This window comes from Lepisosteus oculatus, chromosome 1 (genome assembly GCF_040954835.1).
Source record: "Lepisosteus oculatus isolate fLepOcu1 chromosome 1, fLepOcu1.hap2, whole genome shotgun sequence".
In the NCBI taxonomy this organism is placed as follows: domain Eukaryota; kingdom Metazoa; phylum Chordata; class Actinopteri; order Semionotiformes; family Lepisosteidae; genus Lepisosteus; species Lepisosteus oculatus.
In genome coordinates, this window is record NC_090696.1 from 75,630,771 (window position 1) to 75,653,269 (window position 22,499).

At 46.9% G+C, this 22,499-nt stretch overlaps 1 protein-coding gene across 4 annotated transcripts in view; it reads left to right on the plus strand.

Annotated features, from left to right (window-relative positions):
- snx25 (sorting nexin 25) overlaps positions 1-22,499 on the plus strand; it is a 54,223-nt gene that overhangs the window by 26,153 nt on the left and 5,571 nt on the right. For all 4 annotated transcript variants that reach the window (XM_069193183.1, XM_069193177.1, XM_069193180.1 and 1 more), the window contains exons 6-16: positions 5,389-5,459; positions 10,915-11,105; positions 13,825-13,956; positions 14,583-14,858; positions 15,680-15,844; positions 16,482-16,613; positions 17,855-17,995; positions 18,292-18,405; positions 18,933-19,097; positions 20,024-20,141; positions 22,190-22,256. In XM_069193183.1, coding sequence (XP_069049284.1) covers positions 5,389-5,459; positions 10,915-11,105; positions 13,825-13,956; positions 14,583-14,858; positions 15,680-15,844; positions 16,482-16,613; positions 17,855-17,995; positions 18,292-18,405; positions 18,933-19,097; positions 20,024-20,141; positions 22,190-22,256 — 1,572 coding nt within the window. The remainder of the gene's footprint in view (positions 1-5,388; positions 5,460-10,914; positions 11,106-13,824; positions 13,957-14,582; positions 14,859-15,679; positions 15,845-16,481; positions 16,614-17,854; positions 17,996-18,291; positions 18,406-18,932; positions 19,098-20,023; positions 20,142-22,189; positions 22,257-22,499) is intronic.

Consider the following 22,499-nt stretch of genomic DNA (forward strand, 5'->3'; position numbering starts at 1 on the left):
GAGGCCTCTGCAGTTTATGTGAGGCATGCTGTAACCTGGTGACCTCTTGACCTCTTGCTCCTCCGCCTGTGTATCTGCTGGGAAGCAGAAATGTGCCGCAGGTTCGTCAGTAAATCTCTTCACAAGTGTTTCACCTTTCCCTTCCCCTTTGCCGCAAATCTCTTCGGCCATTAAATTCACTTGTCGTTGGCTGCCTCTCACACAGTCGTGCGGGGATGAATCGTCCGGTGGCTCAGCCAGTCCGGGCGCTGCTCTGAGCGAAGATCGAGGGGTTCGAGCCTCAGCCTCGCCTACAGTGGCCCCCCAGAGCTGTGTGAGCTCCGACACAAAGAGCCGCCCTGTGTCCTGCTGGGCTCCTGCAGGCCTGCGATCGTACTGAGGGTCATGTTTCTCCTCGTTAGTGAAAGGCGGTGATTGTGGTGATGTAACCCGTTTAAAAGTCAAGCCTGATCCAAGGAAAATCCGCTGGAAAGACCCGAGTCTGATACCCAGCCTGTCGGTGGGACAATACCTGTGTGGCACCAGTATGTTGGGGCACCTAGGGAGAGCTCGCCAGCAGTTTCGTTTTGTGCAAGATAATGTTGGGCAAAAACATGACGTTTGGTACAACAGAACCAGAAGCTTTGTACAGCCGTTCAGAATAGTTCAACAGACCAATCGATGGCCTGACCAGTTTGCCGGTATCCTTTCTGTTCATTAAAATGTCAGTGCGAAACATCTTACACCTTTTCTGATGACTGCGGATTTGTCGTTGTTATGAGGGATAAATTCCATTTGATGCTCAGTGTGCATACATGCGCTCTAGGGAGTGTGTTTAGTGTTAAACTGTATCACAAACTCAGAGAATCGACAGAAGTTTAATTAAACGAATGAACCGTTTTATATTTGTAAATGAGGGAAAGCCTAGTTTTGTAGAGACCTGCCTGACCTTCTTGCAGTAATTAAGGAACTGCACGTGCGTGGCAAGTTTCACTTTACTGTTTGCTGAGGTACAAATTGTGGCTTTTTTCTCTCCAGAACACATATTGCATTCGGTTCGTGCGTTGAGCAGAGCTTTTATTGTTTTCACCCCCTGAAAAGGAGTAGGCCCTGTTTTGCCATTTGCTCTTCGTTTTTCCATGCACTTGCCATGATCATTTCAGTTCTCAATTTCACACTTCTGTTCAGATGGTCGGAAGAACGATGTGGCTTTCTCACTGCGGTAGCGCTCGGGAAGACCACAACGTGACTGTTTCTAATGCCCTCTGGCTTTGCGACTGGCTGATACAGAGCAGTGACTTCACTCCCGTTTACCTCTAAGTTATTTGCTGTGTAACAGCAGCCGAAAGATAAATGTGCAGCTCCAAATAAAGGAGATGAGCAGTGTGCCCTGCTATAAAATGTGAGCTGATTTATTTTCACAGCTGAACCAAGCATCAAAATTTGCCAGACTTCTAAGCAGTTGCAACAATGAGTCATAGTGCTACTTTGACCGTTGTGTGCAGTGGGGAAAAAATTGAATTTTAAATTTTAAATAATAAATATTTAAATGATGTGTATATAGAAAAATGTTTTTTTTTTTCTAAATGAAAAGTAAAACAAAACTTGTTAGAGAGAGCAGATTCCTTGATCTTATAGCTCTCCCTGGTGGCCAGATTACTTTTTTTAAACAGATCACTGGGTGTGATTACAGCTGCTCAACAGGTTACAGATCAGCTGTGTCTTTCTTAGAGCGCACTTAAGCACAAACTGTAGCAAACATTTTCAGAAACCAGGTAGGTACTTTACAAGCATTCATAAGTAAGAACGTTGACTGATCTCATTTCCTAACTTCCTTGCAATTTCAAGTTGTGATAAGTGAAGGTCTCAGCCTGCCCACATCTCACTGAAATGCCTTGAAAGGCTGTTTCGAAACAACTGTGGGCTGGTTGTCCATATCCTGCTCTTTTCCCATTATCTTGCTTTCTGGTTGTGTCAGTTTGTGTCAGTTTGCAGTAGACTCTAGCAGGAAAATAATTAGTCTTGTGCCGCGGTTTGCAGAGGAGCTGGAATGTAAAGATTTAACGACTTATCAGTTTCGGGAAATGGATACATTTGTATGGTAATGTATTCAGTGTACAGTGACTCCCAGCGGCAGATGCAGGCTTGAGAACGAAGCAGCTTGGTTCTCTCGTGGGCCCTAAGTGTGTGTGTAGCCCTGGTAAATCACATCGAAGGACATATCTGAACCACAGCTGACACTCTGAAACACAGCTTACAGCAATGATTGCACTTGAGATCTGTTCAATTGATTAGGAAGAAGTAACGCTTTGTGTGCAACTCTGCCTGCTTCCATGTTGTTTCTGTATTGAGTGGGATGTGAACATGGGATGGCCATATGTTTAAAAAAACACAATGTAAGCATTGGTTCAAATATGTGCATCAACGGGATTTACCCCCCAAAAAAACCCACACCTGATCAAGTGGTACAGTGTTCCTAAAATAAGGAACCAAGCTGACCTGCCACCAAGCCTGAGAAAGTATTGGTGCACACCAGCCATAGCTTCAGACATCAAGTAAATAGTGTGGAAGACCCATCTGATCACTGACTGTCATGACCTCCTCTTGCACAGAGAATCCGTGCTCCTTCCTTCTGGGCATCGATTTAGACTGCCTAGATTCAGATGCAGTAGAACCAAGTTGTCTTTCATTGCCACAGCTAATAACCTGCATAGCTTGGACGATTGATTGCACATTTATATGGTTTTTCTTTCTCTTCATACACACATTTGATTTGTTCATGTGTTGTGTCTTTTACATGCCTGCAAAGCAAATTTCCCAGCTGGGATAATAAAAGTAAGAAGCTTAGGGTAACTTTGTCAGGATTGGTAGCATATTGTAAAAGACTTTGAAGGATCACAAGACATTAATGAGTGTAAGATGACGGTGAAGCAATATGAGCCCTATTGGTGTCTCCCCTCAGCCTCTCTGTACCTGGTGTTTCCAGATTTCAACACCGTGTGCAGTTGTGAATGTGCCATAATGGAGATGTTCTGGCATCTGCGTATCGAGAGGCTGCAAAACAGCTCTAATGGTTAAAAGCCATAAATAATTGCACATTAGAAAGGGCCCATGATTGACTGTTGTTGGGTCTTAATGGGGAGACACGCCAACAGCATGACTATATCGGTAGTAAAAGACAAATGTTTGATTGAGAAGGAGAAAATCCTGGATTATATTTCCGAGGCATTACCGTGGCTAAAGGGAACGGGAATACAATCTCGTCACATGTGGATTACGGCTGTGTGTCTTTTGCCTTTTTCTTAGAAAGAATGGAATTACCGCAAGTCAAGACGTGTCACGTTCGAGTTGGTCCCAGACGGTTTCGATCCCCACAGTTGCAGAAACAGGAGCAGAAAGGCCCCAGCCCTTAATCTTTCGCCACGAGCTGACAAACCTTTGTCTGCTTCTTATCGGCTGGCTTGCCTCACACTGGTGATGGGCCTCTTAGAATTTCCATAGCAACATCAAGCCTATAAAAGATTGCCGATAGCAACAGACGCAGAAGGACGGTGTGTTATGGCACTAGTCTAAAAATGGAACGCAAGTGCGTAAAGAAATTTAACTTGCTGTGGCGCTGGAGTCTGCGTACATTCAGAGCCTCCATCCACCTGCTTCACGAGCCGAGCCACTCAGGGAGTTAACGAGAGAGAAAAGAATTCCTTGATCAAGAGCATCTTAGTAATGGCAGCTTTTGCTGTGGCAATTCACTCTTTTCCCCTTCTCCTCTTCGCTTCGCACCATAAGAAGAGTCTTTTAATTAAAGCCCGTCCAGAGCCCTGCCCCCAGACCCTCCGACTAAAGGACCTGCTCTCCTCAGACTGGAACAGCGAACACCTGAGACGGCAATCCATGGGAATAAATAGAGATACCCCAAGGCCTTGTTGTACAGCCTTTATTGTAATAAGAAATTACTTTTAGTGTAAATAAAAAAAAAATTGTTGTCAATTAATGAATTTATTTATGAGCGTAACATATTGCCAGGATACAAATTGCAGGCTGTGATCACCCCAGATGTTGTGCTCTCTCAGCCCAGTCTCCAGCATCCCCAGGGCACAGCTGATGTGTTCTCATCTCACACGGAGGACATTTGTGTGTGCTTTTTGTTCTTTCTCGATGTTCACCTGGCTTGACATTCAACAGGCAGTCCCCTGTTCCCAGGTGACTCTCTCGCTAATGATTTAGTGTTCACATCACATCAATGCACAGCTTTCATCATCATGACTGATCAATTAATCCAACTAGTGTCAAAACATTAAACATCATATATTAATGTGTCACGGTATCGAACTTAAATAAAGCAGTAATTTCTAAAAACATGCATGCATATACTGTATAGAGTGATTCGTTTCTTTTTATGTTTAGAACGGTGTTTTTTCCTTATGTAACAATCATTACACTCCAGCAGAGTTTGCACTTGAGATCTCTTAAATTAATTGACAGTCATAACTGATCCCCGTCATTCATGAATAATCAAAATCATTCCGATAACTTGCAATCAACACCTCAAATCCATGTACTGTACGTTTATTTTTTCAGCTCTATCAGGCATAAATAAGAGTGATAATTTGATGCTTTGTATATATGTATTCAGGGCTATTGCACAATATGCGTGGTGTTATTGTAATAAAAAACAATCACGTCCCAAGCTTTCCTAGTCACATCCTGGAAGGGAATAATTTTGTTAGAACAAGTACCAAAGCCTGACATTTCTCTTCTGGATTGCAGTGCTACAGGTATATATCTGGATATGAGGGTTAGTTCAGCAGGTGCTGTAAACCAATGGGTAATGAGTTAAAATCACCCCTTGAATACATTTATGGAAAGCCTTAGGCTTTTGCTATGGTAGCGTGCTTTGTTGGAACCTATGAATGAATGGTTTATAAAATATGTGTTTCAACTGGTTGCCCCAGCTTTTTGCTTTACGTCATTTTGCGGTGTAAAATAAGACCACTGGTCAGTTGTGTTCTCAGCAGTAACAGGTGGATGCAGAACATTCAGTACATACAGTAAGAAAGGTGATCAAGAAAAAGTCTTTGGTACTTCCAGCTCGTTTGGTTGATTAATTCCAGAATCGCAGCCAAGCCTTTCTTGAATGGGTTTAACTACTACAGTGTGACTGTGAGTAGATATCTAGTTGAATGTATTTGAACAGAATCTGTTCTCAGTCTTGTGCATTTTCCCCTTAGATTCCGTTCATGTCCAGTGGTTCATGACTCACGCTGATTTTCTGGTTTGACTTTGAGGAGCTTGGATAGACGAAATCGGGCCGCTTCAGAGACTTTTCTGTTCAAGACTGAAGACTTTTAGGGTGAAAGATGTTTGTTTGTTTGTTTTTTCTGAACGGATGACACGTCTTTGTTTCGGCAGGTACCAGATTGTGGTTGAAATCATTCAGGCAACTACGATCAGCAGCCTTCCACAGCTGAAAAAACAGAAAGGTAAGACCTGATGCCTGCAGAAGTCTGTCATTGTCTGCTATCATGAGGCCGGCTGGGACTTTAATGCCATTATTGACCTCCGCCTGTCAGAGTTCTCCATAGTGCTCAGATCCACTCTGAAGCCCTTAAAAATACTGGCAGGCATTCTGCTAAATGTAAATGGAAGCTTCTGAAAGAGAAAGTTCCAACTCTATTTTGAATTCATTTGGAGAGGAAAATCATTCTTAGTTTCCACTCCTGATCCTAGACTTAACATTTAATTTGGGTTGTTTTTGTTATTAATAATACCCAGACATCAGCTCATCACTCATCTTATAATTTGCTGTTAAAAAGCTGTTCCCTTCCAATTTTTGAAAATTGTGAAGAATCAGAATTGGTCAGACAATGGTCTGCATGGCTTTGTCTAGGCTACTGTATATAAAGCTAAAAAGAACTGCTGAGGGTCTCAGATGGAGAATTTGAGGTTTTTCTCTTATGTTCTGGAGGGTGAGGCTGCAGTAACAGGAGGGAGCTGAGGTGTTAGAAAAATATTTCCTCTGTCCTGTTCCAAGTTTTTCCCTTGTTAATTCACACGTTTAATGTAAGTACGTGTTTGTTTCCATGCGTGATGACACTCACTCTCAAATTAATTGTGGTCGAGATGTTAAGTTATTTACCTGGGCATTTTGGCTTTTGAAACCTTGAAGAACTCAGTTTCTTGTACCTGTACCTTTAAAGGTGTCAGGACAGGTGTTAAACCAATTAACGTTTTATTGATGTGACCTGAGATGTTTCCTTTATCCACACACGCTGGGAACCCGACTGTAAAGTATCGCATTGAATGGTGCCTGCTGCGTTCCTGTGCTACAGGCCCTCTGTTCCTCTCTGGACCTGGGGTCTTGATCTCTGTGTACTGTAGCTGCGTTGAGTAGAGAGTGGAAAGAGATTGAGCATGGGGCTTCTGCTCTATTCCTGTTGTCGCTGCTGTAGCGGCTTAGAAAACTGACAATTTTAAAAACCGGACGAAAAGGGTTTCTCTAAAATTGGCTTTTCTTGGCAGCGTTTTTTAATTGTGGATGCTACCACAACAGCAAAAAGAGACTTAGTTAAATTATTTGTGAACATCTTTCTTCCATTCTCAGTACACCGTACGTCGAAGGGTGCCGGTCTGTGATTGAGTGGGTCTCACCATGTTGCCATCACACTCACACTGGAGCACCTCCTCGTGAGAAAGCCATCAGTTTATGCCATTAGCACCCTGCGGTCCATGTGGGTCCTCATGCCCCAGTATAGTGACGGGGACACTATACTGTAAACAGGCGCCATCCTTCGGATGAGACGTAAAACCGAGGTCCTGACTCTCTGTGGTCATTAAAAATCCCAGGGCGCTTCTCGAAAGGAGTAGGGGTGTAACCCCGGTGTCCTGGCCAAATTTCCCATTGGTCCTTGCCAATCATGGCCTCCTAATAATCCCCATATATGAATTGGCTACATTACTCTGCTCTCCTCCCCACTGAGAGCTGGTGTGTGATGAGCGTTTTGGCGCACTATGGCTGCCGTCGCATCATCCAGGTGGGGCTGCACATTGGTGGTGGTGGAGGGGAGTCCCCATTACCTGTAAAGTGCTTTGAGTGGAGGGTCCAGAAAAGTGCTATATAAGTGTAAGCAATTATTATTATTATTATTATGATTATTATTATTATTTATTATTATTATCATCACAGGAGTTTCACTTTTCCAACGTTTTACTGTGGTTTGACAGTGGGTTGACCTTGATTTCACTGCATTTTACAACCTTGGACACAAGCCCAAGCCATTGCAATGTTCTGATTATGCTGTTGTGCATTTACCACGTTCGTAAGGGCGGCTGCTATTAAAAACATGTACATGACGAATGTTAAATAGCAGTCATGAAATTATGCTTTGATAGGGATTCCCTCTACAGCAAGGAAGACAACTCACGTATTGCATAGTGTAAGACGGAGCACCTCCAAAATCTACCCTGGTAACGTACAGGCACACAAAACTGATGGTTCCTGTTTTCAGGTGGCAGTGCAATTTCTATGTAGTTGTGGTAGCCATTCAGAACAAAATTAATGGAAAATGGCCTTTTACTGATATCTCTGAAGACCAGCTGTGCTTGTAGGAGCTGATGTTGTTGGGGATGGAAGTCTTCAGACAAGCAGCGCCTGTAAGCGAGCAGAGTGGATTTCATCACTGGAGTCTCAGCAGATAATACGGTGGTCAATACGAATCCTCCGGTGCTCTCCGTCAACACGTTTTTGACAGCAGGTGATGGATAGCACCGCGGCCCTTGTGTGATTGTAAACCTCAAAAGGTTACCTGTGCTGAATGCCCCGGCTTATTGAATGAGTGATGAATCATTTTCGTTTTCATTACAAACTGTGTGACTTAGGCATTTATCGATGTGACTTTTCGTGCTGCATCTACTGTAATGCCACATCTAAAAAAGAAATCTATAAATCAGATCGGCGTGACGCGTTCCATTAAAGTAAGCCCCTCGGGGATATTGGCGTCCGCTCTGCTCCGGCTCCGCTTCTGGCACTTTGCGATCGTTTGTTCTTGCCCAGGCAGAGCTAAAGGACAGTTACAATGTCTGAGTCTCCCACCATCACTAATTGTGTGCGGAGACGAGTACTTCGCAGCTGTCTTCTGTTGAGGAGTTTGACCCGCTCCTGGTCTCTTCAGTCTGTCGTGTGGCACAGTCTGAGGTTTCATGAGATCGGAAGAGCTGCCGAACGCTGAAGAGATACAGCATCGTTTCGTTATTTTCAGACATTTGCATTTATCAATTTGGCAGAGAGGGTGCGGTTAATGGTAATGTCATAAAGCAACAGCAATAAAATCACAGAAAACTGTAGACACAGAGTTATTGAAGTGCTGGGATGTTGTATGGTGCTCAGCAAAAGGAAGTCGATCATGGGCCTGAGCGCTTTAAGTAGGTTCAGAAGAGATGTTCTGAAGAGTTTTCGGTTTCTTCCGGATGATGGCGAGTGAGCCTGCGGTAGGTGGGTCATTTCACCACCGGGGGGCAGCACAGAGTACATTCAGAATTGGGACTTACATTGGCCTGGGCAGAGGACCCTGATCTCCCTGCCCAAGCAGGAGCTGTGGTCTTGCAGGTGAGATCACAGTACAGTTGTAGGGTGGTAAATTGACCTGATTAGAGCAACTCTTTCTGGTGGCTGATCTTAAATACAAGGTCAGAAGCAGATCCTGATTCAGTCAGATTTTATGCCTAGTGGGGCAGTTGTACTCAACGGGGGGGATATGTCATCAGGGATCAAGTGCAAAAAAACACTACATTCTGTCAAAGGAATGGCTTTGAATCTTACAGGCCAGGAGCACTGGATCAGGATTGCTCACTGCAGGTGGTATTGCAAGCCAAACGACAAATCTGTGCGCAGCCTGAGTCTGACAGCAGTTTGTCCGAAATAAATATGAGAAAGAAGTATAAAAGCATAATAATAATGAAAGTAGGATGTAGATGGAGCAGCTCAGGGAGCTAAGGGTTGACCAGGAAATGCACTGAATGTTTAGTGGCTGTGGCTGCCCTTTCCCTGCTGGGAAAGGTCATTGTCACTGAGTCTGAGAACGAGATTAATTCACTCTTCCTCCGACGTGTCGTAACTGTGAAATTAGCGGTGTGTTCAGCTGCTTCCTGTCTTCCTTTGTTTTAATTTGTAGCACTTTAGCCTGATAGAAGGGCCACGGACTCCTGCGCAGTCCTAACATTTAGACAGTGGGGTGGGGAAATGAACATTTCTCACAGGGCTCACGTTCTGTCTCTCATGAATATGTGTGCTAGCATCTGCTTCGTAATGGGCAAACTGTTCCTCCATCCGTCTATCACTGGAGAGCTCTGTGGAGAGAGCAGCTGGGAGAAGGGTCTGTGTGAACCAGGGTCATCCATCGTTTCTCTACAAGCCACGCATCCCTGTTCCTCCTCGACGACTGCGTCCTGTGTGTTTGTGTTGGACGTGCCAATAAATCAGATCTAGAAACCTTTTCCTGTTTTCTGCGCCACCCACTTAACTTGCATTTAATGAATTTTTCAGATTTGAAAGATTTTTCATCTGTATAATTAATCTTTCATAAGTTTAAATCCCAAAAAGTGCAGCGATTTGGAAAAATGTGGGTTGTGAAGAACAGAACGGGTGAAATGAGGCAAGTTTTGTGAAATTAGCACAACACTGATTTCATCTCCCATTTCGTCCCATTATGTTTATCCCTGGTGGATATAGTCTGAAGCTCTTTGATCTCGAGGACCTGGGAATTAACGTAGCAGATGGGAAATGATGGGAAACAGCTGCAGAGCATGACAGGCAGTGTGTGCCACGAATGACGCGTCTCTGAAGTAAAGATGGAGATTCCAAAACAAACGTAGCTTTGCCAGTCTGGGCAGTGAATATCTTAAAACCACAGAATGAACCCAAAATGAGGGCAGGTGGAAAGGTGACACGTGCATTAGGCGAGTTCCTCTTATAATAATAATAATTAATTTAATAATAATTGCTTACACTTATATAGCGCTTTTTCTGGACACTCCACTCAAAGCTCTTTACAGGTAATGGGGACCCCCTCCACCACCACCAGTGTGCAGCCCCACCTGGATGATGCGACGGCAGCCATAGTGCGCCAGAACACTCACCACACATCAGCTATCAGTGGGGAGGAGAGCAGAGTGATGAAGCCAGTTCATAGAGGGGGATTATTAGAAGGCCATGATTGGTAAGGGCCAATGGGGAAATTTGGCCAGGATGCCGGGGTTACACCCCTACTCTTTTCGAGAAACACCCTGGGATTTTTAATGACCACAGAGAATCAGGACCTTGGTTTTACGTCTCATCCGAAGGTCGGCGCCTGTTTACTGTATTCTTTCCCCATCACTATACTGGGGCATTAGGACCCACATGGACGGCAGGGTGAGCGCCCCCTGCTGGCCCTACTAACACCTCTTCCAGCAGCAACCTTAGTTTTTCCCAGTAGGTCTCCCATCCAGGTACTGGCCAGGCTCTGGGCTCCAGTGTGAGCCTGGTCGCTCTTAACAACCTCACGGTCCTTGCGGCGGGCGTGTGACAGGGCATGCACGACAGGCCCAGCAGAAGGACCTGGGCCGGGGCTCTCCAGCCAGCGGTGGTGCTTGTTCAGGGCGCTGGTGGAGCTCTGTGGCCTGGATGCTGCGGGTTCGAGCTGAGCCCCATTGGCAGGGTGGGGCTGTTATTCAGCCTGGGTCTCGTCGCCTCTGGGAGAAATGGCCGCTTGGCTTGCCAGTTCCCAGGGCGGGCGACACGCCGGGTCCTCATCCAGGCAGGGACCGGGTCGCAGCTGTAAAAAATAAAAGAACAGCTAAGGATGTCTAGGCCCAGTGGGCAAGGGGAGGATATAAGCTATCAGTGATTTCCAGGAAGAAGGGACGGCGAAAGTCCAGCCTGTCGTTCCTGTGTCCTTGCAGACAGCAAAGGCAAGGAGACGGCGGCGATGAAGGCGGACCTGCTGAGGGCCCGGAACATGAAGAGGTACATCAACCAGCTGACCGTGGCCAAGAAGCAGTGTGAGAAGAGGATTCGGCTGCTGGGAGGCCCAGCTTACGACCAGCCGGACGACGGAGCCTCGGATGAAAACGAGGAGCCCCAGAGCCAGCGGGTAAGACGGGTCTCCTAAAACCAGACAGTCCTGACTGAAGGAAGCAGGTGGCACCGGCAGTAAGTCTTCAGCTGCTTCACAACTCTGTAGTGCAGGTACCAGCCTGCAAACACACCCGCGTCCAGCTGTCATTCACTCAGTGGCCTGTACATGTTTGATTTTCTTACCCGCGGCACCATCTGCAGCGGCTCCAAAGCCAAGGTCCCGCTTGTACTAATCGCCAGAACTGTTTGTACAGGTGGAATGAAGGGATTGACATTCGCGGTCGTTTTTAGATCGATTAAATCCAATAAACTCCCTTTCGTGTAGCGGCGTACTGTGTGAAAATAACCTTCGATTTCGCTGAAACTAAGAAGAACCATTAGTGTAGAAACTGTCAGTCTGAAACTTTGTGGAGCCAAAAATGTCCATTTGCAGTGTCAGAGAATACTGTATGTATGATGCATCACTCTGGTTGCGAGTTTCTGTCATAATGGATATTTTTAGTTTTGTTCATTAGACGCCCAGCAAATTGTCAGTTTTGTCTGCAGAGCAGTGGAGATGTCATCACTGTGACAGATGGGTGAAGTACAGAGGCACATTCGGGGAGGGATGAGAATCCTGTATTCAATGGCGTTCAGCGAGTCAGTATTCGTCACCACACATTCCTTCCCATTTCAGGGTCTCATCACCAGGGGTTTGTCAGAAAGAAATCAGGAAGGAGGCTGAATAATGAGCACGAGCACCGCGCTTGTCTTCCTCCTTACATCGAGTGGCATAGGTCTGTAATTGCGTCAACCCAGACCCGCAGGCACCACCTGCTGTAGTTTACCACTCCGGTGCTCTGCCTGGTTCGACTCCTCAAGCCCGAAAGGACCGTAACGCGGACCTTCGCGCTGCCTCTGTCCGAACAGCCCTTCGTTCCGCCAGCCGCTGAGCCTGTCGCGGTTTCTCCTGCGCGCCGCCTCTCCGAGACGGGGCGCTGGGATTCGGCATTAAACCCCACCATCGTTGACGCGCAAAACTGCAGCCCTGCTGCTCGGCGTCTTGTGAGTCACGGTGAGGTCACTCCAGTGAGGGGATCTGCCACAGAGCGTGGCAGCGCTGAGTCATCTGATGGCTGAGTGATCAGTTTATTTGCCCGTTAAATCTGTAGGGACCACCCCAGCGGGAGCAGTCATACGGCATGGTCTTTGCTCTGGAGGGTGATGGGTGGAGCACCTCAAGTAACTTTGAATTTGAACCGATGGGAGACCAGGGTCCCATCTACCAGGGTAATGCTTCTCCGCGCTGTCGCCTCCTGTGTCAGTAAATGGGCAAATGACCTGCTGGACAGGGCCAAGAACACTTCCTGTCAGTTTGCAGCAGTGCTGGAGTCTTGTGACAGATGAGCAACAAATGAACCAGCACCTTTGCACTGCGACACTCTCTACACTCCTTGCACATAATCAACAATCATGGCAGCAAAAAAAATTGTGCAAACCATGCGATTTTTTAAAAGTATTTCGTAATAAGCGGGGGCTAACAAGGAGTTCAGGAAAAGGAAATAGGTTGTAGCATTTGTACAGTTAAATACTGCGGTCTCTCCTAATGTCATGGTAATCTGTAAAAATATAAATTGTCTCTAAAATGTTTCATTTTTTCTTGCAAACCCTTACTCAGCGTTAAACTGAGCTTACCTCATGCTTTGATCTAGAATAGAAAACAATTATGATTTGCCAGCGTTTTTTATACCTCGGATGTGAAGCATAAATCCTTTACAATTATCTACGAGGGAAAAGTCTAAGTGTGCAGCTCTGTAAATGAACAAGTGAAAATGTGCCCCTGAACCTGAGAAGCCACACCAGTCCTACTTCAATGGCTCTCAGCCTTGCGTTCATCAAGCAAAAGAAAAGCCGAGTAAAAATGAACACCTAATGTACAATGCACATAATTGTGGCGTCCTTGTAAGTTCTCTTCATTTCCCTCCTGGCTGGTATCCGTTTCAGCCACTGCCCGAGCCTCGCTGGCGGCTCGATGAAAATTATAATTGCAAATCCGACACCGACCGCGCAACAGGGGCGGTAAATCAGTGCAGTGTGTTTGCAGAAAACTCAGCTCAAGGAAAATTGGTTTTTAGAATGTTAATGATCCATTTTCATAAACCTTATTGTCAGGAAAGGAATCCCACTGTGTAGGTCTTGATATTAAGTCATAATACACCCAGTGTGCACCTTAGAACATAATTTGATCACACGTATTGAGGTGGAATGGGATGTTGAATCCCGTTCTATGTTTAAAGAATGGTTTGTAATATCTCAGTGGGCTCTGTCTTAGCGATGGTTTCCACAGTAGTTGTCATGAGGGCTACGTCCTGATTTAACCATGATGAGATCAGTAGCACAACCCAAACCCCACTGGTAAAAGCTTGCTGGACTAAACTTTCTTTTTCTTCTAACGCAAAATTGCAATAAGGGTCATACGTCTGATCGGGGAGGGGTTTGACATCTGCTAATGCCTGTTTTCATAGTTTTTCCACACCTGCCAGATTCACAAAGCGGTGACATTTGCACACTGTGCTGTTCGTAGAGGTCTTGTTTGATGATGCACTGAGCCCAGCCTGGTTTAAAAAATACAATTAAAAAATGGTTTTATCCTCTTCAGGATGGGCAAGCTCCTGAAACTGTAGTTCCTGGCTCTACTGTTGAAACCAGTCTGTGCAGTGCATGTTCCTCTGACGCGGAGCGGTCTGTTTCGCCAGATCCTTCAGTTCGAGGAGATCATGTCCAGCGCCAAGTACCGCGAGCATTTCCGCATTTACATGGAGAGGGTGGACAAGAGGGCCCTCGTTAGCTTCTGGGAGTCCGTGGAGTACCTGAAGAACGCTAACAAGGTAACGCCACCTGGTGTCCGTCACTGCCCCAATGCGAGCAGCAGGCAGGTCGGGAGTCTCGGGCTGCGAGGAGCTGCCCGTCGTGCCTTGGGGGAGACTAAGACAGGCCAGTGGCACCTTCAGGTTGATAAGGATTGTACAAACCTAGCAGTCCTCATGACCGAAGGAGCCTGCTTTTAGACAGAAGCAGTGACGTGTAATAACAAGACCCACAGGGCTCGGGAGCCACAGAGAACACACGCTCTCCGGAGGACCAGCCCTTACCCCCTCTAGAACGTCTCATGTGGTTTCTTTGTGCTCAAGGAGCTGCAGAAGATGTCCCGTTAAAAGTGGGACGAGCGGTTCAAGAATCGGGTGACTCACAAGGCAGCACAGACCCCGTCCAGCCATTGTCTAACTGCTTTATCCCTTATACAGGGTCACGGGGGAGACCCTGGCAGGCAACAGGCTCATGGGAGGGTACGCCCTGGGTGGGACGCTGGTCCACTGTGACGCAGACACAGACACACACACCAGGGCCAGCACTGCATATACAATAAACCTGTTGAACTTTATGGCCATATGTAACCGGCACATGTACTGACAACTTTTTTTTTTTTTTTTTTTTTTACACCACCGCTCCACAGAACGAAATCCCTCAGTTGGTGGGCGAGATCTACCAGAACTTCTTTGTGGAAAGCAGGGAGATCCCCGTGGAAAAGGCCCTGTACAAAGAGATCCAGCAGACGCTGATAGGGAACAAGGGCACGGAGGTCTTCGGCAAGGTCCAGGGCGACGTCTACGAGACCATGAAGGAGCGGTTCTACCCCTCGTTCCTGGTCAGCGACGTGTACGACAGGCTGATGAGGAAGGAGGAGGAGCGCAGCAGCTCCCAGTCCAGCAGCGAGGACAAGGACGAGGCGGTGAGGAGGCCTGTCTCCGACAACAAACCCCAACCCCCCGGAACCACAGGACCTCTGCCGCCTGAACCTCCTTCCTTGTCTTGGAAAGGGGGGTTTTCCCACAACCCTTATCACAGCTTCAGGCCCATGTCAGGACCGATCTAATGAATGGTCCTCCTGACTGGAAGGAGCCTCAAAGAAAGACAGACAAGGGTACAGCACTGTTCATGGGACATGTGAGCTCCCAGTCGGTTTTCCAGCGCTAGTCGCTAGTTTTAGAGTTCAATCAGTGATTGGAGTGGGGCAGTAATTGTTCGTGCTGGGTTGTGTTCTGTGAGTTGTGAGTTGTGTTCTTGCAGGGGGCTGTGTCCCCCTAGCAGCAGAATACAGTATCTCGAGTCTCACGGGCTGTACTGTCAGGCTCTGGTCAATCTGCAGCATGGATGCTGTATTGCTTTTTCCTCACACGTGCCTTTGAAAATGAGGGAATGCTTCTGGTTTCCGATATGTGCTAGTGACACCGAAATAATTATTGTCTGTGATGTAAACTAGGAGCCGATTGATTTTTAGACAGAAGCAATACTAATTTCTAAAAGATGTTACGCAATTTCCGCCAAAAAGACCCCCAAAAAAAAGTTTTCTTGCAGGAGCAGGTGTAATTTATTTAATTAGGCAAATGTCCCTGGGGCGGGTCCAGGTAGTTAATAAGATGAACAAGGTGACTGAAAACAAGTTAAAGCACGAAGCTGCTGAGGTTGTCCCTTAATTGTCTAACCAATTAAGATGAAGTTTGTGCCCCTGGCACGTCTTGCCCTTTGTCAGGCTGGTTTCTGCTCTTCCAGAGCCAGGCTTGTGAAAGCAGTGAGGGGGCTCTGGATGACGGCAGCACTGGGATCAATGAGCAAGCCACCTACACTGCCAGCAAGCTCAGCCAGCTGCACGAGAAGCTGGAGTACAAGAGGCAGGCTCTGGGCTCCATTCTGAACGCGCCCAAACCCGACAGGAAGGTATCTGGATTAACTCCTCTCCCCCCCCCAGGCAGGGCTCAGCGTTGAGCTTTCTGTGCAGCCCGTGTGTTCACAGCTTTGTGCATCAATGACTTTGGAGGTTCTGAGATGAGTGGCCCAGGGGAGATCTGTGTTGTGTGATTTTCTTTTCTTGTGTGCTCCGACGGCAGTCACGTTCTGTAACGTCCCCTGCCTTCTGCCTCATTGATATTCCCCCTGCAGGGCAACAGTGCTCTCTTGATTTGAGGGACGTAACTGTCAGTTTCTGCAGCACAGTACCCGTGTCCTTCCAATTATAGAAATGTCACCCAGCACTGAGCCGTAAGAGGTCATTGATCTTCTGTGTTCTGTCATTTCCACAAAGCACGGCCTTTACAAAAAAGCACTTATTAACATTAGACGTCTGTCTGCTCCAGACCGGTGACGACAGTAGCATCCCAGTAAGATCATTCCACAGCCGAAACGTTGTGTTCCTTTCCTCTGCCTTTCGGGATGGAATTATCCTGGACCCGTTCCATCCCAGTAATGCGTTCTGTTGCCCCTCCGCCCGGATTCCTTGCGGAAAAGGCCGGCGAGGCGGCCTTCACCTGCCTGTTTTCCAGAGGAGGGTCCCAAGCCCTGTCCCCTCTCTTGACAGATCGTGTCCAGGCTGAAGGAGGAGATCGGCACCATGGAGAGGGAGCACAGCAGCCTGCAGCTCCACCTGAAGCGCACCGACTGGTGGTGTGAGAACCTGGGCATGTGGCGAGCGCTCATCCACAGCGGAGAGGTAGCGGGCCGCGGGGGGCGTGTCGGAGCGCTGCTGCCTGCCTCTGCTTCTCAAGCCGCTGTTCCGCTGCGGGCCACGTGCCTCAGTGGTCAATCTCACAATTCCCCCCCCCCCCGACCCTGCGAAAGGCATGTAGGCTTTCCTGTTTCTTCTGGAGGGCAAAGAGAGGTTTCCGCTCGTCGGTTCTGCTTCTGCCTCTCTGCTGTTGGGACTGACGTGAGCCCCCCACCCCATTCTCCTAGAATTACTCGCCTCGAGAATCTACCGTGACAGCTCTCGTCTCTGAGATGCGTTTTGCGAGAGGTCCCGGGGGTGTCAAAGAGTGCAGCTCTGTCCCAGTCGGTGCTGGTCTGCAGAAATAGGGATATGCCAGGAGTAGAAAAGAAAACCCACCGACCGGAGACGAGACAGCACAGAGAGCAAGATCAGGCTGAAGCACCGTGCTTCCTCGTGGCATGTGCCCTGAGGTGCTTTGTATCTGCTAATGGATGCAAAGAAGAAATTGTGGGGACTTTTGTCAGAACAAACCAGGCCATCTGCTAGACTTGTGAGCTGTTTATTCTCTGCTCTTTGAAGTAATGGGGTTCGCATCCGGTTGTCTGACTGTATGGTTTTCAACCCTGTTGGGTGGATTTATCCTCTGTTTCAATACAGGACAGTTTCCTTCCAGTTTTTTTAAATAAAAGGATGATGCCCGAACTACTGGGGAAAGGTTCCTTTTGGGGCAGAGCTGGGCCTTTAGTCTTTTACTTCATGCCTAACTCTTTCCATTAGTTTTCTAGCGCCTTAACTGTGGACATGAATGAATGGCAATAACCTGCTGCTGAGATCACTGAAGCTTTGTGGAGGGGTTTAATCGCACAGGGAATTGATGAGCAGCTGTACTGCATGGGCAGAGTGAACTGCAGAGATGAAGTTGAAATAATAATAATGAAATCCACTGCTGGTGGCAATCATAATGTCTGTGTTCCACAATGCAGATCGTGAATTTCATTTCGATTTTTGAAAGAATGCAAAAGATACTTCGCAGTTATTTCTGGTTGCCCAGTATCCTGAAAAAACGACTCCTTTTCCACACCTTGGACGAAGTGGGCTGGGGGGAAAGAACAGTACCTGTTGTTTTAGCGAAGGGAATTTCGGTTGACTGATTTTTGTTTTTTAAGCGAAAACGCGAGATCAGGGAGATTGGGCTTTTGCCATTCCGAAGGGTAAAACTCGGCTGTGGCTTCTCGTTCCCGCAGGCCACGGAGGAGAACGGGGAGCAGATGCCCGTGTACTCGGTCTCCGTGCACTTGCTCGAAGCCGGGGACTCGGAGAAGAACAGGTGGACAGTTTGTAGGAGACTGAGCGAATTCCAGATGTTGCACAGGAAGCTCAGTGAGGTAATTTTTTTTAATTGCTCCCCACTAATGTACGACACCCACAAGCATCTGTTGACAGTTCCTTCCGAGTGTTTTCGCGGGCGGCGATGTGCAGTCGTTCGGAAGGGGGGGGGGAGGTCCAGGAAAAGCGTTAAAAACGCAGCCCACTGTGTGGCTGTGTTGTCATAGAAACGGAGCGAGCGGGGATGCATCTCTCCTGATACGTTCGGGGGGAAACTGGTCCTGAAACCCGAAGAAAAGATGGGAAGCGAGGTCCGAGTCTTGCAGTTCAATATTCTCGCCGCTGTTTTTTCCAGTGTTTCCCATCGTTGAAAAAAGTACAGCTGCCTTCTGTCAGCAAGCTGCCGTTTAAATCCGTAGACCAAAAATTCCTGGAGAAATCCAAAAACCAGCTGAATACCTTCTTACAGGTGAGACATGCTCTTACTGTGAAATGAATGCATACCTCTGTTCAAGCCCTTTTCTGTCTCTAATCACAGTGTGTTATATTTGTTTCCTATTTAGACTTGGGAAGGATGAATTCACAATAGTGCAGTGAAATAATTTCCCTCTGAAAACAGTTGACCTCGTCAAGCAATTAACAGATGAATTTTAAATCCCAAATTTCTGTGTGTGATTTAACTCCACTGTGCTCGTGTAAAAAAATAATAGGAACCTTTGTAAATGTGCTGTTTTGGATGTTAGTGAGGTAGGAGTTCTCCTTCGTCAACATGAAGGAGATTTTCTTCTTCAGTGCAGCATACAGCGTCATAAATTGTTACAGCAGTGAGAAACCACTGCTCGTTCCCTGTGAAGTCTGCAGCCTCGACAGGCTCGTTAGATACCTCAAATGAGGCTCAAGTAAGATTCCGGCGTGTTTGGAAGGCGGAGTGTGTTCCTCACACGGTGTGTTCTCCGGTGACATAGCTGTCGCCCCCTCTGTCTCGCTCTTGAACAGAAAACGCTGACGGATGAGCGGTTGTGTCAGAGCGAGGCCCTGTACGCCTTCCTGAGCCCCTCCCCCGAGCACCTGAAGGCCGTCGACAGTCAGGGCAAGAAGCCCTCCTTCTCCCTGGCCTCCTTCCTGGAGCGGCTGCCTGGGGACTTCTTCTCTCACCAGGAGGTCAGTGAGGGCCGGCCCGGCGACCAGCTGCGGGGCTTTTACCACACGTGTTCTCGGGGCGAGAAAAGAACCTTTACAGTACGTACAGGCTGGCAACAAAACCCATCCGCCTGCAACGCCCAGCACTTTGCAACTTGGGGAGATTGGCGGTCCTGTCAAGTAGGCATCAAGTAGGTTTCTTTTTCTCCTTGGGTTCCTTGCAAGGATGGGCCATAATTGAAGCACAATCCTGGAGTCTTTTCTTTTCCTATAATGTGCAAACCCGTAGAGAGTCCCAGACGCTCTAACTAATCAATCATGAGTTGACCAGTTAAGGTCCAAAAAGCCATAGCTTCAACCTTGAGGAGTGACTCAGATTCAAAGGATTCAATGAAGGATCAAGTATCCTTCACCCTCCAGTATCCTCCAGGCTACAGTTTTAGCTCTGTGCCCCGATTAATTATTCCACTATTAGCTAGTGTGTGTATAGCAGGCAGAAGGAAACTGATTCTCTCAGATTGTTCTCTTACGTGTATCAGTACCCCCAAGAGATAAAACGAGGTGTGGCTTGGTTAGGTCTCATCGGTGCGTTGCAACCTTGATGAAGCCCCTGTTGCCATTGCAGCCTAGTTTTAGGGCTCCAGCCCCTCTTAAACCTGCAAAGAGGTTTGTTCTCTTTCACTTTCACTTTTAACCGTTTAAGGGCGTTATCTGCTGCTTAAACAGGGCAAGGCCTTCATGTGAGCGTTGCGTCGGCAGCATGACTCTGATCGTGGCCTCCGCGTGCCGGGATTCTTCCGGACAGACGCCGAACTGACACACGCTGACAGTAGCGCAGAACACAGTGGGAAACCCTCTGCTCCTGTAAGCAGCGCTGCAGTGTGCGGGGGGAGGAGTCGACCTGCCTTCTGTAACGGGGGCCTCTCTCCATCCCGGCTCTTCCTCAGGAGGAAGCTGAGGAGGACAGCGACCTTTCGGACTACGGGGAGGAGATGGACGGGAAGAAGGATTCCCTCGCGGAGCCGTGCTTCATGCTGATTGGAGAAATCTTCGAGCTCCGGGGCAGTAAGTCACTGTGGCCCCTGGGGTTCCCATGAAGGGACTGGGGATGGGGCTGGGGCTGAACTGCTTTATAAAAAAACACCCTGGAGGAATTGCTGGTAAACATCCAGGGCTGTGATGCCACTTCTGGCGACTCATTTGCCTCTTTGTGTTAGAATCTGAGAAACACCATCCTTTTAATTGAATAGTGCGATTGTTAGGTTAGATTTCCCGGAGGTCAAGTCACAGACACTTGGCAGGAGCTTGCTGTTCCTGTCAAGTTACGGAGTTTCTTTTTGAATTTCCTTTTGAGATTGTACAACCGGTGTAGCTCATCTCACTCAGAGATATTTGCCTCCACCTCCCCCCATCAAATGAAGAGATTAAATACTTCTTGGACTAGTAAGAGCTGGATTGATGCAGCATTTCCTTTATGTTTTGATGACACTATCTCTACTTAACTGGAATGTCAGATTCTGTGCACTTTGAAGTATATCATATTTCGGCTGTAGGTGAATTTAGATGAAATTGATCAACATTGCCAGACAGCTATAGAATAGTATCCTTTTAATCTGATGACTGTTCCCCGGGCTCTCTGCTACAAGCGGATTGCATTTTCCCTGGTTCCAATTATATTCTATTTGAGCTGTGCTGGTGTTTTATACAGAAAGGAGTTTTTTAAAAAGAAAATATTGAACCGAATCGTTAATGTCTGTTAAACAATGACAGCAGACATTTTCAGGGAAGACAGTTCTTGGTTCTGTAGGTGCCAATACAGTAAATAGCCTAGGACACCGCTTCAGAGGTGAGCTTGGGGTTTAATAAAGTTTTAGTGCTACAACTGTGTGACATGCCATTAAATTAACTTGGTGTTCAGGGGTGGGAACATTTCTCTTCTCATTTGGCCTCCTGTATCTCTGAATTTAATCTTCTTCTCTCCCTGCACCTGTTGCTCCCTGTGGCTTGGCGTGGAGCAGTGTCCATTGTAGTCTCTGCATTTGGACACTGGTGCTTATATACAGTAGCTTGTATAATACAAATACACCCTGATTATGTAGGGGTATTAATATTCAGTGTAGCTTCTGTTGTGAGTTTAATGCAGGAACTCAGTGTGCCTTGTTGTTATTACAGGCCAAAGGGAGGGATCAGCCCATTCAGGAAAAAAAACGCAGCAGTTCGCTTTTCATGGTCATTTGGCTCCTCTGGCCTGCTTTTATAGCTAACTGATCCAGGGATCTCATCCAGCTGTGTCTTGGCTTCAACAGCAAGGCTGGGTGGCTTATTCTGTACCCCCAGAGCCCTCTGGATAAAGACCTGCCTCCCGCTCTCTGTGGTCCTCAATAGCCGCGTTTGTTGTCAGCGCGCTGAATTACTAAAGAGCTTTCGGCACTTGTCCGTCGCAGGCGATGGGAATGTCCTTTCGAAATAACAGTTTTATCAGATGCTTCCATCAAGTGGACAAGGTACAGCTGAGGCTTGTGGCAGTTTTCGCAGTCCTTTCGTACACGGTGAACGCACTCCTTGTGAAATCCCTTGAGGCCTCTCCACAGTTTCGCTGTTGAATAACTCGTACATTTGCATGTGTGTCTGCTCTGCTTCTCAGTACACCTGAGATATATATACCCGAGTGCACAGTACTCAGCATTCAGATATCTTGTGAGCATTCTTTACCATCTATATTAGTTTTCAGCTGCTGACATAAGAGCCCCATGTCTAGTCATTCAGATGATATCACTTTGATTTACTTCGTATTAGATATGCCAGTGTTGGTTTGCCATACCTCAGTACTGTTAGGTCTAGCTCATATTTTATTTTAATGGACACCGTCCTTTAGCAGAGCTCATACTAGATGCGAAAAATAATTTGTCTTGTCACCTGGTGTTTATTGGTGTCTGTATAACAAGCAAATGGAAATTTTACTGGACAATTTAGAGGATCCACTGCTTAGCTTTTAAACTTTGTTGTTCTGCTGTGTGCAAAAGTGTTTTTTTATGAGCATTCAAATTATATCACATGAATGTTTTGAAAACATTTTTCTTTTTTTTTTGTCTTTTGGCATCTTTCTACTGTAGTGTTTAAGTGGGTGAGGAAGACACTAATTGCACTAGTTCAAGTCACATTTGGACGAACCATTAACAAGTAAGTGCTGCTTATTCTTCCCAGATGAGCTACTCATTAGGGTTATGCAGATGTACCACAAAAGATGAAAATGACCAAGTAACATTCACTAACAAGCGCTGTAAATTTGGAACCATAATAGTTACTCCAGCCACCTTAGAGTAAGGGGCATGCTGGACTGAACTATTGTGTAACAGTAGCGAACCATAACTTCTGTAAGGAAAGGTAAGAAAAGGATGGTCCACTTGAAGACTTACAGTGGCT